This window comes from Cryptomeria japonica, chromosome 8 (genome assembly GCF_030272615.1).
Source record: "Cryptomeria japonica chromosome 8, Sugi_1.0, whole genome shotgun sequence".
Classification (NCBI taxonomy): Eukaryota; Viridiplantae; Streptophyta; class Pinopsida; order Cupressales; family Cupressaceae; genus Cryptomeria; species Cryptomeria japonica.
The window spans coordinates 92,353,315-92,370,065 of NC_081412.1; the positions used below are offsets into that span (position 1 = coordinate 92,353,315).

The 16,751-nt window shown below is 34.6% G+C and overlaps 1 protein-coding gene across 1 annotated transcript; it reads right to left on the reverse strand.

Moving 5' to 3' along the window:
- Window positions 1-1,817: 1,817 nt before the first annotated feature.
- Window positions 1,818-5,182, reverse strand: LOC131037026 (glutamate receptor 3.4-like). Its single transcript, XM_057969062.1, has 6 exons — window positions 4,939-5,182; window positions 3,577-4,817; window positions 3,201-3,478; window positions 2,797-2,828; window positions 2,281-2,684; window positions 1,818-2,180 (listed from the first exon to the last, which is right to left on the reverse strand). Exons 1-6 carry the CDS (start codon window positions 5,180-5,182, stop codon window positions 1,818-1,820), a joined length of 2,562 nt encoding a protein of 853 aa, XP_057825045.1.
- Window positions 5,183-16,751: the final 11,569 nt, after the last annotated feature.

Below are 16,751 nucleotides of genomic sequence, written 5' to 3' on the forward strand. Positions count from 1 at the left end.
TCAACACCCTTAGGTTTCCAAATTATTTGTGTAGGTACAAGTGAGTTTCTATTTTCAATTATTGAAGGGTTGAAGATCATAGAGTCCAAATTATATAGACGGTCAATCTATGGATTAGGGATTGAATTTGTAAATGTAGATTCAATTCTACAATAGAGAATTGACCCAAATTTATGCATAATCTTATATTTAAATTTTACTTTAATATTTGAACTAAATTATCAAATTCAATATATTATTTAATTATTAACTTTAGATATTTATATAAAATAGATATTTTTTATATATTACGTAAAAAATAAAAATAATGTTTTTGAACTTGTCCTTTAAGAATACCAACAAGTTATAATTTTTTTAATATCATTTCTAATATATTTGCACCTAAATTTTAAATATAAATGTATGTATGTATGTATATATGTACATATACACATATATGTACATGTATCTACATGTATATAATATATTCACTGTGTTAAACCATGGTGCAAGGATTGGCATTGGTCTTCCAACACTACTTTTTGCAATTATAAGCGGTGTTTGGAGTACTATTGCCTCTCTCTCCACTTTCGTATGGTACCTACTTTGAACTTATGGTGGCATTTGCAATCACTTCTATCTATTTGGCAATGTTGGTTTCACAACATTTGGTCGATCGTTATTGAGCCTAAGCTTGCCCATTTTTCCTAGTGTATTCTTTTCCAAGGCTTGTCTTTGGACTCTAGCCTTCAACAGTGGGCATTCTAGACCCTCATTATCCATTTTGCAGCCAACCAAAATCTTTCAAACACCTCTTCTAGTTTTTTCGCCATGCTGAACATTTGTGGAGTTGGATTCATTTTTTTTTCACCCCTTTCAGTGGGAACCTTTTTCATGGCATATGGTTCTTTTAGGGGATTAGCCTCACATTCTCTTCAAGTATACCCAATTCTGGCATGCTTTCAAGTTGGAAATTCTTTTTTCCTTATGAAAAATAAGAATGTTGTTATTTTTTTATAGCTCTATTGATATTGTGGTTTCACTTTTCATTAAAGCTTCTATTTGTAATAATGTTATTCTCCAAACTCAAGTTCAAGCAAATAAAGTGGTGTTGAAGGTGGACCTCCACTAGGAGTTACTTGATCACTAGCGTAATGCTTGGATCAATGGCACTCTACCTCACCCATGCATGGAGACTTTTCCTCTAGGTGGCCCTCTTGTGGGGTGGGGCCATCTAGGATGGTGGTAGCGATTGGCATCAGCCTGTGGTGTGGTGGTTGGCCAAACACCTCAAAGTGGCTCCCTCAAACTGCTCTAGTGTTTTCACATGTGAGGAAAGAAGACAAGGATAATGAGGAGGGAGAAGCTAATCTTGATGAGAAGTGGTTCACTCTTGACATCACCCCAAACTCTACTGATGTATAGGGCAAATTGGATGACCGAGACCCCCACTACCTCCCACTAGTGTTACTCTTACCACTTAAATAGATTTATGTTATCTTGCTTTCCAAACATTACCCATATAACTCTAAAAAGTGACCTTATAATATCCTTCGATATTATTTTGTGAATATGTATATATATAACTAAAAACTAACACATGTATTCATCAAAATATAAATATATGTGTATATATATAAGGAGAGTTACAAAGAAAGCTCAATCTATTATTACTTATGAGCCAAATGTAGAAGACCACCTGCCATAAAATTAATAAACAGAAGTGTGTATATGCACAATTTTTTTTTTATCACCAGCCTTTGGATTTTGCATGTATATTGGCGTAATGGTCAAATATATTAAGACAAACAGCCGGCTTTCAGAAACAAAGTGTGAAATCAACGTTGGGTTTCTATGGATGCCGGGACCCTTATAGTTTGTAACGAGATCATAGCTGGTATGTGCGTGGAAAATTCATATGTCCAGGATGCCATCAAATCTTGGCTCTTCTGATGTATCTTTCTGCAGATATGGATCAACACCGCGATAGCATAGATGGATGCAGTGAGAGTGAAAAGATTCCGCAGATTGGTGAGAGTTATGCGAGAGGCATTGGAGTCAAGAACTGTCTCTAAATCTGGGGAAGATGTTCTTTCCCCAAACCATTTCCCATGGATGCTCTCCACAGTTTGGTGATGCTCCGATATGTTTAGCACTGCTTCAGATATGTCAGATAAAAATGGCGACCCCTCGCGGAAACACTGTAAAAACAAAATAAAATTTAAAATCGAGCATCTATGTGTATGTATATTTTCGAAAAGTTAACTGTAGAATGAAGTGAAAGATGGAGGATACGCTTACAAATCCGAAGCCTCCTGAGCTTAAGTATCCTCGATCCACAATGGCTAATTTTTCACATGGATAGAGAGATTTTACTATTTCAAGATATGGGCTCTCATCCACTATGGCACCCACGTCCCCGCTTAGTAGCTTTAGCACGTAATCATGTGGACTTTCTAAAGGAACCAGTCTGTCTTTATGTATTTTCAGATCATCTGTGAGATAAGTTTTAACAAATGAAGTGCTCAAGTAACCCACTCGAACATTGTTTGTGGTGAGACTTTTCATGTTTGTAATTGTAGGGGCTAATCTTTCCACCGTCAGAATAGAGGCGAGATGTGCAGTGTAGCTGTTGTTCAGTATTATAGCGCTGAAAAGACATATAGCAACGATTCCCTTGCCCAGACAGCTCTTCACATCCTCTCCTGAATGTCATTACAATTCTTTCATCAATTTAAAAGCTATAAGAATTCCGGCTTTACAATATAGTGTAAAACTAATTAGGTAATGAAAATCATGGGTAAGAGAAATACATACTTTGAGCAAATACGAAGGCAGAGAGCGAGGATCTACAGATGAAACAAGATAATATAAGTGTTCACACCTTAAGCAAGGAAGCAGAGCAGGCTAGATATATTACAATATAACATAATTTTCTGTTATGTTTCTGAATTTGATCGTATAAATTTTTTAAGCATCAATATTTTGAATCACAGTCTATTATTCGTAATAACTTTTTAACATTCTGATGATGAATCTGAATTTGATTGTATAAAAATTTTAACCATCAACATTTTGAATCACATTCTATTATCCTTAATAACTTTCTAACATCCTAATGATAGAACAAAAATATGATCCGAAACAAATCCATAACAACGTTTATCTCATAGATTATAGAAATTTAATGACATTGAATAACAATATCTTTTCTCACTTACGTCAATGAAGTTACTACTTGTTTTGTAACTCCCCCTTGGAATTCCTCATTGTCCTTATGTTCCACGAGCCACACAAGAAACGCTGTGCAGACGAAGAATGCCCCTGCTGTAGCCCAGAGCGCTGCAGTGAAAGGATGGAGAAAAGACCACGTAAACACTCTCACTCTTTTCAATGGCACCATCATCACCAGACCCGTTTGGGTGTATGGTTGGGTGAATCCAACATACAATGAACGATTCCACAATATTGTCGCGTCCCCCACCACCGCATCGTATCTCTAAACAATCAAACATTAGTTTCTATTACCCAATATGCACATTCTTATATAGAAAATCCTAAATTCTCAAAAGCTGGAGAGGGATTGTGGGAAATTACATTTCCACCATATAACTCCGTTACAAATGAATCATAGTCAGAGAGATTTGAGTTGCCTTTGTCGAAAGCCTCGTAAACGTAAGGCAGATTGTACGGGAGTGTGTCCACAGCAGCTTGAAATGTGTCATTTGTGTAGCCTGAAAGCCGACCAATGAAATCAATATAATCAGAAGCATTGTTCTGTATGACCTTCCCAATTACAAGTTTTCTGTAGCCGTTGGGAACTTGTGTTGTATCACCAGGCCAGATAATAGCCCCCAGCTTATTTTCTTCTCTGCGTGCAGATTGAAGCCTCCCAGTATCGTTTCTCCAAAACCCAACTGTTTTGTGACTTTTTCCAACCACGTTAATTATCTCATACTCACGAATTTCCAAACTATCAGTAACAGGGCCAGATATTGCTTGAACAATCTCCCGAAGCAGCAAGTCGCCTCCTGTCAAAACCATCATCGAAGTAGAGGAATTAGTATCATTCTCGGGAATTTGTCCACCATATCCGATCTTTATATCCTGTGAACGCAAGGCAAAAACTGCACTTGCAATGAGCTTAAGAGAACTGTATGCTTCTGCTCCAATTCGGTTGATGGCATCGTCTGAAGAGTTGATCTGCAGCCTCTGCACTAATTCTGTGAATTGGGGTGTTGAAACGCTTTTAACTCCCACAATTCCTTGCAATGTTTGGATAGAAGGAGGAGGCAGAGAATCCAAAGAGGAAGCAACAGAGTCTGTTACAAGCCAAACATAGGTTTCATTGATCATGCCCAACTCGTGTGCCATGGCGAACATGTTGAGAGCCAGATGCACACTTGTGTGCACAATGAAAGCCCTCACACCACTTGTGTTATTCAATTCCACTAAGGTTTCCCTAATTTGTTCTTGACTTGAACCAGAAGAAAGCGCTGTTGTCCTTGAAATTGTTGTCCTGTTATTCCCGGACTCCTCTTGAAACTCTTTCAGTGCCTCACTCAATGCATAAACACCACTTAACCATGATTCGTCATCTTCATAAACTACTGAGACTGACTTCCAATGAAAGTAGTCTGTAATGACTGCTATGCCTTTCATTTCATCATAACGAATCTGAATTGTGGGAAGTAAATATTTAGACCCACTTACAATGCCAAATCTGCCGAATGACAAGATTGGTACATGAACTTCTTCCGCTACAGGGGCCAAAAACTTTGAAATCGTAGAGTCCTGCACCAAGATTGCCGCAAACTCACTTCTGAACATTTGCAGAACTGTGTGAAAATTTTCCCAAACGAATTTAGCAACTAGCTTGAGAAGCAAACACATCATCTTTGAGAAACAAAAGTGAAAGAGTAATTAGAACAAATAAAACAATTTAGAGTATGTTCTCACCGTTTCCAACAAATCCTCGAGATTCTCGAATTGTGAGTTTGAGGCGAGTACCATCAGCTGCCTTGTGGTTAACATCTTGGAGAGCAAAGTGTAAAGACATATTGGCCGCCTTTCCTGCAGGTGTAGTCACGTCAAGAATAGCAGCAATGTGTATTGTGTCATGAGCAGAGGCAGAGGAGAAAGTAAGATGAAAGACCAGTAAAATGAATATTGAAAGCAGAAAGGCGCCATGAATTCTCCCCATTGTGGAAGTCACGGCTTGAGAGGCTAATTGTGATGAAAATGGAAATGCAAGCATTTTAATGGGAAATTTGTCTATATAAAGAATTTTAATTGAGAGGCTATATAAAGAATTTTGTCTTATCAGCAGACAAGTCAAACAGAAAAACCCAAATTAATGATGCCGCGAAGGCACTCGGATAGGTACTTACACGGACAATTTAATGGGTAATTTGGAATTATCTTCAAAATTGGTATTGTAGTAACGCTGCGTTATTTTCTATCATCATCGGTGTTTCCGAGGATAGTTAAAAATTTTACACTATCTAATTCACAAACAGTAATAATTAATACTTGCAGCATACTCCTCGTTGGTGATCTCTTCTAGCATTCTCATCCAGAATGATGTAATAGTCTCATATCATAATCCTATGTTTGTATTGAGTCCCATGTTTGCTTACATTTTCATATGTGTATTTTATTTATGGAAGAAGTGGAAGGGCCAAGGAGGTAAGCATGCCTTGAATGGTATATATATAGATATATATATATATATAATTTGCATTTAAATTATTTATTTATATATAATATAATGGTGTGTTGTAGTAAATTAGAATCACTTTTTTTTCAAGATGATTTAATACATGTATATAATATAATATTTAAAATTATATATAAAATGTTAACATATATTTTTTATATTTGATATAAGAAAGATAATATTGAATAGTGAAAGGTAAAATATGAGTTATTATTGTGTTTTTTTATACAAGTATTAAGGGAGATTCATGTTTGTGTGGAAATAGACAATGAATGCTTAACCTTTTATTTTGAAATATTTTTAAAATAATGTAATAAAAGTAAAAGTAAACAATCATTCTTGCATTTCATGAAGCTAGTCACACATGAATAAAACTAATATCATTTCTAAGAGGAAATAATTATGATATATAAAAGAGTTTTTTGTGATTGAATTTTTTATTAGTTAGATAAAGGTGAACACATGAAAGATATTACATGATTTCATATATTATGGAATGACTAAGATATATGTTAAAATAGAGTATTCAATGTTCAAGCCTAGAATTTTTAGATTGATATATATCCATTATATAATTAATAATATAGTTTTAATTATTCCAAAGATATTAACAATTAATTAATTAACATTGTTAAAATTTATCAAATAAATATTTTATGTACTTTTTTAATGAAGTTTCTATCACAAAGAACAAAATTATTCTTAACAAAAGTGACATTGTTGTTAATATTTTTAGAATCTTGTTAGTCTCTAGAAACTATTATTATATACTTGATTTTACATTAACTATATCAAATAATCCAAACACAAATTAGAAAGGTCCTTATAGTCAATTTGTACCCTCTTATTGTGACCTACTCACTAAAAAAAGAATGCATAAATAAATATAATGACTCATAGATTTTGTCAATCACCACTCATTTGATGTCTGTTTATATGGATTGATTCATTCACCAACCTTAAATAAAAGGTATGGTAATTTTTTGGTAAAAGTAACTTGAATTAAAAATACCCTTGGAAGCATTGGTTATCATAATGGATATGGTGGTGCTCGAGTGTAAGGAATCTCACATGGAAAAAATTTACCTTTTGGCCATGATTATTCAATTAAATACTTCTATATATCCCCTTTGATTTTTCTATAACAAATGATCTATTTGTTATAAAATTTCAAGATAAAAATAAAAAGTTGTTAAGTGCTCATTAAAAAATTGTCAAGTCTCAAAACATGGAATTAAAGAAGACAATTATTGAAAAATATAAATTAAATCATTCTTTAAAAAAAAATCTCTTCAAAAATTTGAGGTTATAGAAGCTCTTATAAACATGAAATGAAGTATATTCAAAGATATCCAAACTTACAATTTTCAGATTTTATTAAAAAAATATTCATTACATAAAATTCCATGAAAATAAAAGATTAAATGTCCAAATTTGGATATTGAATTTCATTGTGAGTGACATTGTTAACAAGCAATTAACACAAGCTAATTCTTCTTATAGAACTTGAGAAGTGCAATGATTTGAAAAGATGATAAAAGAAATTTCTTATTTAAACTTATGGAGTGGTGTTAAGATGGTGACAACATTTGATTTTTGAGTATTTATATTTTTTATTAAATTATGAATTATGTTTCTAATATTTATTTGTAAGGGTGAAAAGTGCATACCTTCTGTCTTTACCTCTCATTTTACACCAATTTATGTGCTATCTTAACTCCATTGTTCTAGAACATGATTTTAATTGATTAGACTCTCATTAACTCTAATTTTTTTAATCAAATCTTAAAAATAAAACTTATCCCATGATTGGATAATTTCTAACTCTCAAATTATCATTTTTTTATCAAGTTCAAATTTATGCATGTAGATATTTCCCAAGTTAAATCCTCAATATAGATTTGAATCAAAAATATAATTTCCACATTGGACCCAATACAACTCAAAATTAACTAGTCATTTTGCACCAAATCTCAAACTAAAAATTTTAAATTATGTGCTTAAGGGAATTATTCAAAAGGACATCACTCCATATCATTATTAACACATAAAAAAAGGACGATTCTAACTAGATCCTCGAGACAACCCACCCACATTTATTCTTCATATGGAAGCATCCAGTAATCACAACTTAGCATCTTGCATCAATCAAATAATGCTACATCAAGAAGTTTCAAAATATTAGTTCTTATATTTGCCATTTTAATATCCCTAATCAAATCTTAAGCGTCAATTGTATGATAGCTGGATATTTGTCATTTAGATTGTTATTTTTTGCATTCCAACTATATTGAAACCATGCAATCGAATCTAAGGGTTTGTCCAAGAAGAATCTTCCTGCATATTAAGGTCCAAATGATGTTCATCAACACCCTTAAGTTTCCAATTTATTTGTGTAGGTACAAGTGAGTTTCTATTTTCAAGTATCGAAGGTTTGAAGATCATACAGTCAAATTTATATAGAAGGTCAAATCTATTATTAGCGATTAAATTTGTAAACACAGATTCAATTCTACAATAGAGAATTGACCCAAATTTATGCATAATCGTATATTTAAATCTAAATTTAATATCTAAAGTAAATTATCAATTTTAATTTATTATTTAATTATTAACTTTAAATATTTTTACATAAAATCAATATATTTATATGTTATTTAAAATGAATAAAAATGATTTTTTTTAGCTTGTCCTTTAGGAAAACTTACATTAGAAGTATGGTTGTCATTGCACCAAAAGATCAACATGTTAATCCCTGATACAACCACTAGACTTTTAGAATCCACAGAAGGCAACTAAGCCATATCACAAACCCAAGCGTTGTGTTGCACAGCACAAGGAGACCAAGAGTGCACACCTTTGAACCTGTGACCCAGGCTCTAATACCACTTTTTAGAAGTATGGTTGTTGTTGCACCGAAAGATCGACCTGTTAATGCCTGATACAACTACTAGACTTATAGAATCCACAAGAAGCAATTAAACCATGTCACAAACTCGAGTGCTATGTTGCACAATACAAGGAAACCAAAGGCGCATAATTATTTGATCTCATTTATATTTTATTTGCACCTAAATTTTGAATGTGTGTATTCACTCAATCAAACTATGGTGGAATGATTTCGTTGGTCTTCAAACTTGTTGCAAGCACCGGGGCGTATCCACAATTGACACCACCAAAAAAATATTTTTCAATTTAATTCTGGTTTGGTTTGTTTAGAATCTCTCCATTGTCGACTTTGTCTCATGACAGCACAAGAATAAAGATGTGGATTTCTTATCGTCCATAGAGATTTTAATGTTGATATCATTTCAATGCGAAATTGGTTCCACATTGTTTTTGTTGTTGACCAATTAAAGTAATTACAACTAAGCAGCATGGCACTAATTCCATGTGCATCCAAGACTCGTATTTGAATGGACAAGCACGTTATTATCGATAGATGATTATCCTATTGAATTTTGTATATGTTGATACAAATTCATTATTCAATTATTTTTGTGTTAAATATCAATGTTGTCTGTGGTGTTCTCCCAATGATGTTGCTTCAAGTACGTCTGAGTATTTTTTTATTCTAGTTCAGTATTAGATATTGATTCAAGGTTTGCTTCAGGGCGATATCATGTTATATTTTGACCTTAGCAAAATGTTTCATTTTGCATGCCTAGAAAATACACAAGACAAAGTGATATTTCCTATGGATTGTTTGACAGAATTGTTTTGTCTCATATGTGGTTTATTGCAGCATAATAGAAACTTTAGAAACCTTCAAATAAATGTGATTAACAGGTATTGAAAACTGTTCAAATTTCTAGCCATGTGAAATGAAGTAAAAGATAGTAGGCATTATGAAAAGCCAAGGCACAAAGAATGAATCGATTGGCAGAAGATGAAAAGATTCCAAAATTAGAAGAATGGGAATCGATGGGGAAATGACTCAAGAGGAAACACACAATAGAAAGTGGTGTTTAAATACTCATCAAATCAAATTGTATGTGAGTAGCATGTATGGGTGAAGGGTTGCGCAGAGAGGGAGAAACACATTGTGTGTTTGTTGACTACGTAGATGTAAGAAAGACTGTGTGAGATTACAAGAGACTTTTTTTTAGCAATGGCTACGTAGAAGCTATAGGAGAACAAGTTATAAGGTTATAATTTTTAATTTTGGGCAGCGTTGAGTGTAAGAAGAGGAATAGCGCTTGAGAAGAAAGTGTAGGGAATAGAAAAAAAAAAGTGAGCGATGCTCAGCTATCATAGGGAAGCAAAAGGAATCTGTGTGAGGGAAAATTGTATTCAAATGTAGAAAATTGAAATACCTGCGATCACAACCAAGCAAACGCAATTAGCTCAAACACTTGGAGATAGGGATGTTAAAAGACATGAATAAAGCATAAAAGATATTAAAAACAAAATCATATGCAAACTATATTCAAAAATCTTTGATTTGATTATCCCATGTTTGGATGTGTGCTCATTGACGCAACAGCTGCTCGATATTGTTCCATGATGTGTGATTATGCTAATTGGATTCAAGATGTGAAGATTGGATGAGGGGATGTGAGGATGAAATTTGGCATTATGAGGGTGTGATTGCATAAGGGTGCATAAAATCCTGCATTATGACATTATCAGTGTATGAAAGTGGAGAGTATTTGGCATTATGAGGATGCAAATGTGAAAAAGTGGAGAGAATTTGGCATTATCAAGATGCAAATGTGAAAAAGTGGAGGATTTGCTAGAAAATGAGGGGGCATTAAATAGGAGTCGGAAGGCAAGAAAGGGATGAGAGAATGCAACACTTGTCCTCAAAGAAGACAAGTTGCTCAACAAGGATTTTATATGTGTCTTCAAGAGGGACACATGTCACGAGGGGCTTGACAAGTGTCCTCAAAAGGGACACATGTCAAAAGGGGCTTGACATGAAGAACACATGTCCATTTTGCGAGGAAGCCACCCAAAATAAGATCAATTTCCTAATATTAAGGAAATTAGGGGATTATGTGTGTGCACACACATGTGAGAGGAGGTTTGGACAAGATTGGTTAGGAGGGTGGGATTGGTTAGGATATGGTTGGTTTGGGAGGATAGGGTTGGTTATAACCCAAGGTTTAGATTGGAAGTTAGGTTAGGAGGGGGTTAGTTAGGTAGTTAGAAGTTAGGAGACATGTGATCAAAAGGGAATATTTGAATTTTATTAACTCAAATAAAAGGGATGATAAGGGGAATTAATTAATTCATGGATTGGAAAGGGGGGATTAATTCAAGGCATTTAAAATGGGAGAATTAATTAATTAGATTAATTAATTCAAGGGCTGGGCTTAATTAATTCAGATACTTAATTAATTAAATGGCTAAAGGAAATAAATTTGAGTAAATTGATTAGACAAATTTAAGCGTCTACAGAATCAAGTAAAAGAAGAGGAATTTGATGGAATCAGTCCAATAGAGAATCTAGGAGAGAAGTTGAATATAAAGTGAGAGTTTTGCATTAACTGGGTGTGTTGTAGAGATTTTGTCTTGCATCAATTGGATGTGTTGCAGAGATTTTGTCTTGCATCAATTGGTATCAAGCCAAGGGTTTTGAGTGCATAAGCAGAGAACTGAATGTGAGATAGCCTACGCCAAGACTCACAGGTGGGAAAGAGAGTGAAGTGGTGAGATTATAAGAGAAGATCGAGAGACTAGTGTAGGTGTGGAGCAGTCCTGCAATAGTGAGAGATGGAAAGACTTGAATCTATTGATGAAGAAAATAAAGAAGCAAGGGTTTGTGATTGGTAGGGTTTTGATAATCCCTATGTTGGAGAAAAGGATAAATAATAGATGGATGACTATGTTTGAGAGGGAAGCATAGAAATTGAGTCAAGAGGCATGAGATGCCTTGGAGGAGATAAATTGGGAGATGAGAAAGGGAAAAATTGCAGCAGCAGAGACATGTCCTTTGGAGGACATGGATGTAGCAGATGAGAATAAAGTTGAGATAGAGTGTTAAGTGATGCATAAAGGTCTAATGTTCAAGGAGGAACATTATGGTAATCCCTATAGGCTATATTAGTTGTTGCCTTAAAAGGGTTGACTCCTTAACATTTAAATATTAGTAGTTCTTCAAGTATGGTGGGCTAGTTTAGCCTGGAGTTACTCTTTAATCACTGGACATTGTTCTATTATTCAAATCCTTGTCATTAAGGACTTGGTCATTGTTCTACTAATCACTAGCTATCTTGGTAAAGTCCTACCATACTTGGAACACCCATTATGAATTATTGTACATAACATATTATTCTTATTCTTTAATTACTTCTTTTCTATTCTTTTATCATCCTTTCTTATCCTTGCTTTATTAAGTCTACCATTTGTTATCTATAAACATAGTTATCTTTCCTTATATGATCACCTATATTCTTCAATGTTCTTCATTGTCTGAGCTTTGAATACTAATATCATTTATAAAGATAATACAAGGAGCTTTCTTAATATTAACAATATTGAACAAAGTCTTGTTTGGGGACATCACAGGGACAAACCAAATGACCAAGACCTCCCTCCACCTATCATTGGTGTTGCTATCACTGCTTAAATGGATTTTTGGTATCTTGCTTTCCAAACATTACCCGCATAACTCTGAAAAATGACCTTGTGTATATATATATATATATATTAATAAAACTTAATAAACATATTCATCAATATATATAGGTAGTTAAAAAGAAGGTTCAATCTATAATGACTTATGAGCCAAATTTGTTGACCACCCGGCATAAAATTAATAAACAACAGAAGTCTATGTAATTCCATTTTTATAACAATTTTTTTTATCACCACCCCTTTGGATTTAGCATGTACTAGTGGCATATGGGTCAAACATACTAAGACAAACAGCCGGATTTCAGAATCTGAGACTAGAAACAAATTGTGAAATCAGCGTTGGGTTTGTAGCCAGATCATAGCCAGTATGTGCGTGGAAAATTCATATGTTGCCATCAAATATTGGCTCTTCTAATGTATATCTTGCGGCAGATATGGGTCAACACCGTGATAGCATAGATAGACGCAGTGAGAACAAAAAGAATCCACAGATTAGTGAGAGTTATAGTAGAGGCATTGGAGTCAAGAACTGTCTCTAAATCTGGGGAAGAATTTCTTTCCCCAAATCATTCCTATGGATGCTCGCCACAGTGTAGTGATGCTCCGATATGTTTAGCACTGCTTCAGATATGTCAGATAAAAAGGGCGACCCCTCACGGAAAATCTGTAATACCAAAGTAAAATTTAAGACTATTTTCGAAAAGTTGACTGTAGAATGAAGTGAAAGATGTAAGAAATGCTTACAAATCCGAAGCCTCCTGAGCTAAAGTATCCTCGATCCATAATGGCTAATTTTTCACATGGGTAGAGAGATTTGACTATTTGAAGATATGGGTTCTCATCAACTATGGCACCCACTTCCCCGCTTAGTAGCTTCATGACGTAATCACATGGACTTTCTAAAGGAACCAGTCTGTCCTTATGTATTTTCAGATCATTTGTGAGATAAGTTTTAACAAATGAAGTTTTCAAGTAACCCACTTGAACATTGCTTGTGGTGAGACTTTTCATGTTTGTAATTGTACGGGCCCAACTTTCCACAGTTAGGATAGAAGTGAGATGTACGGTGTAGCTATTGTTCAGTATCAAAGGGCTGAGAAGACATATAGCTACGATTCCCTTGCCCAGACTGCTCTTCACATCCTCTCCTGAAAGTCATTACAATTCTTTCATCAATTAAAAAGCTAAAAGAATTCCAGCTTCACAATATATTGTGAAACTAATTAGGTAAAGAAAATCATCCGTAAGAGAAATGCATACTTTGAGAAAATACGAAGGCAGAGAGCGAGGATCTACACATGAAACAAGATAATATTAGTGTTCAGGGCAGACTAGTTTGGGAAACTGAATAATTGCTGATTAATTACAATATAACAGTATCTCTGTTATGTTTTTAGATTTAATTATATGTTTTTTGAGCATTGAATCACGTTCGGTGATCTGTGATAGCTCTTTTTTAATGATAAATTAGGAGTTCAAAAAACTTCCAAAATCAAATTCATAAACATAACAACGTTAATCTCATAACTTATACAAATTTAATGACATTGAATAATAATATCTTTTCTTACTTCGTCAATGAAGTTACTACTTGTTTTGTAACTCCCCCTTGGAATTCCTCATTGTCCTTATGTTCCATGAGCCACACAAGAAACGCTGTGAAGACGAAGAGTGCCCCTGATGTAGCCCAGAGCGCTGCAGTGAAGACGAAGAATGAAGTAAAGACCAACTAAACACTCTCACTCGTTTTAATAGCACCATCATCACCAGACCCGCTTGTGTGTATGGTTGGGTGAATCCAACATACAAAGAGCGGTTCTACAATATTGTCATGTCTCCCACCACAGCGTCGAATCTCTAAACATTCAAACATTAGTTTCTATTGCCCAATATGCGCATTCTTATTTGGAAAACCCTAAATTCTCAGAAGCTAGAAAGGGTTTGTGGGAAATTACATTTCCATCGTATAACTCCGTCACAAATGCATCATAGGTCGAGAGATTTGAGTTGCCTTTGTCGAAAGCCTCGTAAACAAAAGGCAGATTGTATGGGAGTGTGTCCACAGTAGCCTGAAATATGTCATTTGTGTATGTAGATTCTTGAAACACATGTAAATACAATAAGACTGAAACAAACAGAGAAGGATTTAACACACACAAACAGAAAATCTTTATTGAATTTAAGAACTGATTATATTTTGCAGGCCATCATCAAACATTACAATTAGACAGCTTTTATAGAGGTTGCAGTCTCTACAACCATTCATATCATCAACATGCATTGCATGCACCATATTCAGCTAACTACTTGCACAACATGCTTTATTTGCAAGCATAATTATTAAAAATTATCTATCAAACTATTACTCTAAAAATAGATAATTATCCGCATAACTAACAGGTCTAATTGAAGAACTGAAGATGAGTTGCTTGTGCGGTGGTGCACACGTGAACGGTAGTTTGAAGTTTATACTGGAGCTACATGATCGCAGCATCAATTATCTTCACACTCCTCCTTGATGTTGAGACTCACAATATAATTTCGAACCTTTGACAAATTGGATCTTTGCAACTCGATGTGACCTTGTTAGTACAAGATAACTCAATGTTGTGAAGTTCAAACCCTTGTAACTCACTATGGAACGCCAACCATAGAAAGCAATCACTTATACTTTCAGCTTCTTGCATCTTTAAATTCTCGAACTCTCTCTTCAATGTCTGAAGCTTGACCACCTTAACTTGTGCACTACCTTGGTAAGCATCTTGTAGAATCTTTTAGGCATTTGTGGTAGTTTTTGCTCTTGAAATTCTTGGGAATAGGCTCTTGTCAAGACCTATTTGAATGTGAAACAAAGCTTGAGCATTCATCTTCCTCGCCATCTTCTTGGTTCTTCTATCATTAGCGGGAAGGGCATTCCAATCAATTGGCTTCTCGTAACCTGATTCAACAATCTCCCACAAATCTTTTCCTACCAAAAAGGTTACAATCTTAATGCACCAATAATCATAGTCATTCCCATCAAATTCTAGAACGGACATGCTATTAGAATTCGACATGATTAACTTCAGCGAAATTCTAACAGTAAAACTTCAACCCAAAACAATATTACTTACTGTGATACTATTTGTAGATTCTTGAAACACATGCAAATACAATAAGACTGCTAAAAAACAGGAAGGATTTAACACACACAAACAGAAAATCTTTATTGAAATTCAAAAAGAACTGATTAGATCTTGCAGGACATCATCAAACATTACAATTAGACAGTTTTTATAAAGGTTGCAGCCTCTACAACCGTTCATATCATCAACATGTATTATATGCGTTACATGCACCATATTCAACTAACTAGATGCGCAACATAATTATTAAAAACTATCTATCAAATTGTTACTCTAAAGATAGATGATTATCCGTATAACTAACAAATAGGCCTAATTAAAGAATTAAAGATGAGTTGCTAGTGCGGAAGTAGTTTGAAGTTTATACTGGAGTTGCATGATCACAACATCAATTATCTTAAGGGGCTTGAAAACCGACCAATAAAATCAATATAATCAGAAGCATTGTTCTGTATGACCTTCCCAAATACAAGTTTTATGTAGCCGTTGGGAACTTGTGTTGTATCACCAGGCCAGATAATAGCCACTAGCTTATTTTCATCTCTGCGTGCAAATTGAAGTCGTCCAGTATCTTTTCTCCAAAACCCAACTCTTTTGTAACTATTTTCAACCACATTAATGATCTCGTACTCACAAATTTCCAAATTATCGCTAACAGGACCAGATATTGCTTGAACAATCTCCTGATGCAACAAGTCACCTCCTGTCAAATCCATCATAGAAGCAAGGGGATTAGTATCAATCTTAGAAATTTGTTCACCATATCTGATCTTTATAACCTACAAACGCAAGGCAAAAACTGCACTTGCAATGAGCTTAAGAGTCATGTATGCTTCTACTCCAATCGGTTGATGCCATCGTCTGAAGAGTTGATCTACAGCTTCTGCACTACTTCTGTGAATTGGGGTGTTGCAAGGCTTTTAACTCCCACAATTCCTTGCAATATTTGCATAGTAGAAGAAGGCAGAGAATTGAAAAAGGAGGCAATAGAGTCTGTGACAAGCCAAATATAGGTTTCATTCATCATGTCTAACTCTTGTCCTATAGAGAACATGTTGACGGCCATTTGCACACTTGTGTGCACAATAAAAGCCCTAACACCACTTGTGTTATTCAATTCCACTAAGGTTTCCCAGATTTGGTCTTGACTTGAACCAAAAGAAAGCGTTGTTGTCCTTGAAATTATTGTCATGTTATTTCCCGACTCCTCTTGAAACTCTTTCAGTGCCTCACTCAATGCATTAACACCACTTAACCATAATTTGTCATCTTCATTAACCACTGACATTAACTTCCAACGAACATAGTTTGTAATAGCTGTTATGGCTTTCATATCAGTTGGAGTA

Excerpts from the sequence above, each read along its gene's own strand:
- LOC131037026 (XM_057969062.1), bottom strand. The coding sequence starts at position 5,182 with ATGGGGAGAATTCATGGCGCCTTTCTGCTTTCAATATTCATTTTACTG. Across the intron at positions 2,829-3,200 it reads CAAGTAGTAACTTCATTGAC|ATCCTCGCTCTCTGCCTTCG; the intron begins GTAAGTGAGAAA and ends TTTCATCTGTAG. Across the intron at positions 2,685-2,796 it reads TGCCTTCGTATTTGCTCAAA|GAGAGGATGTGAAGAGCTGT; the intron begins GTATGTATTTCT and ends AATGACATTCAG.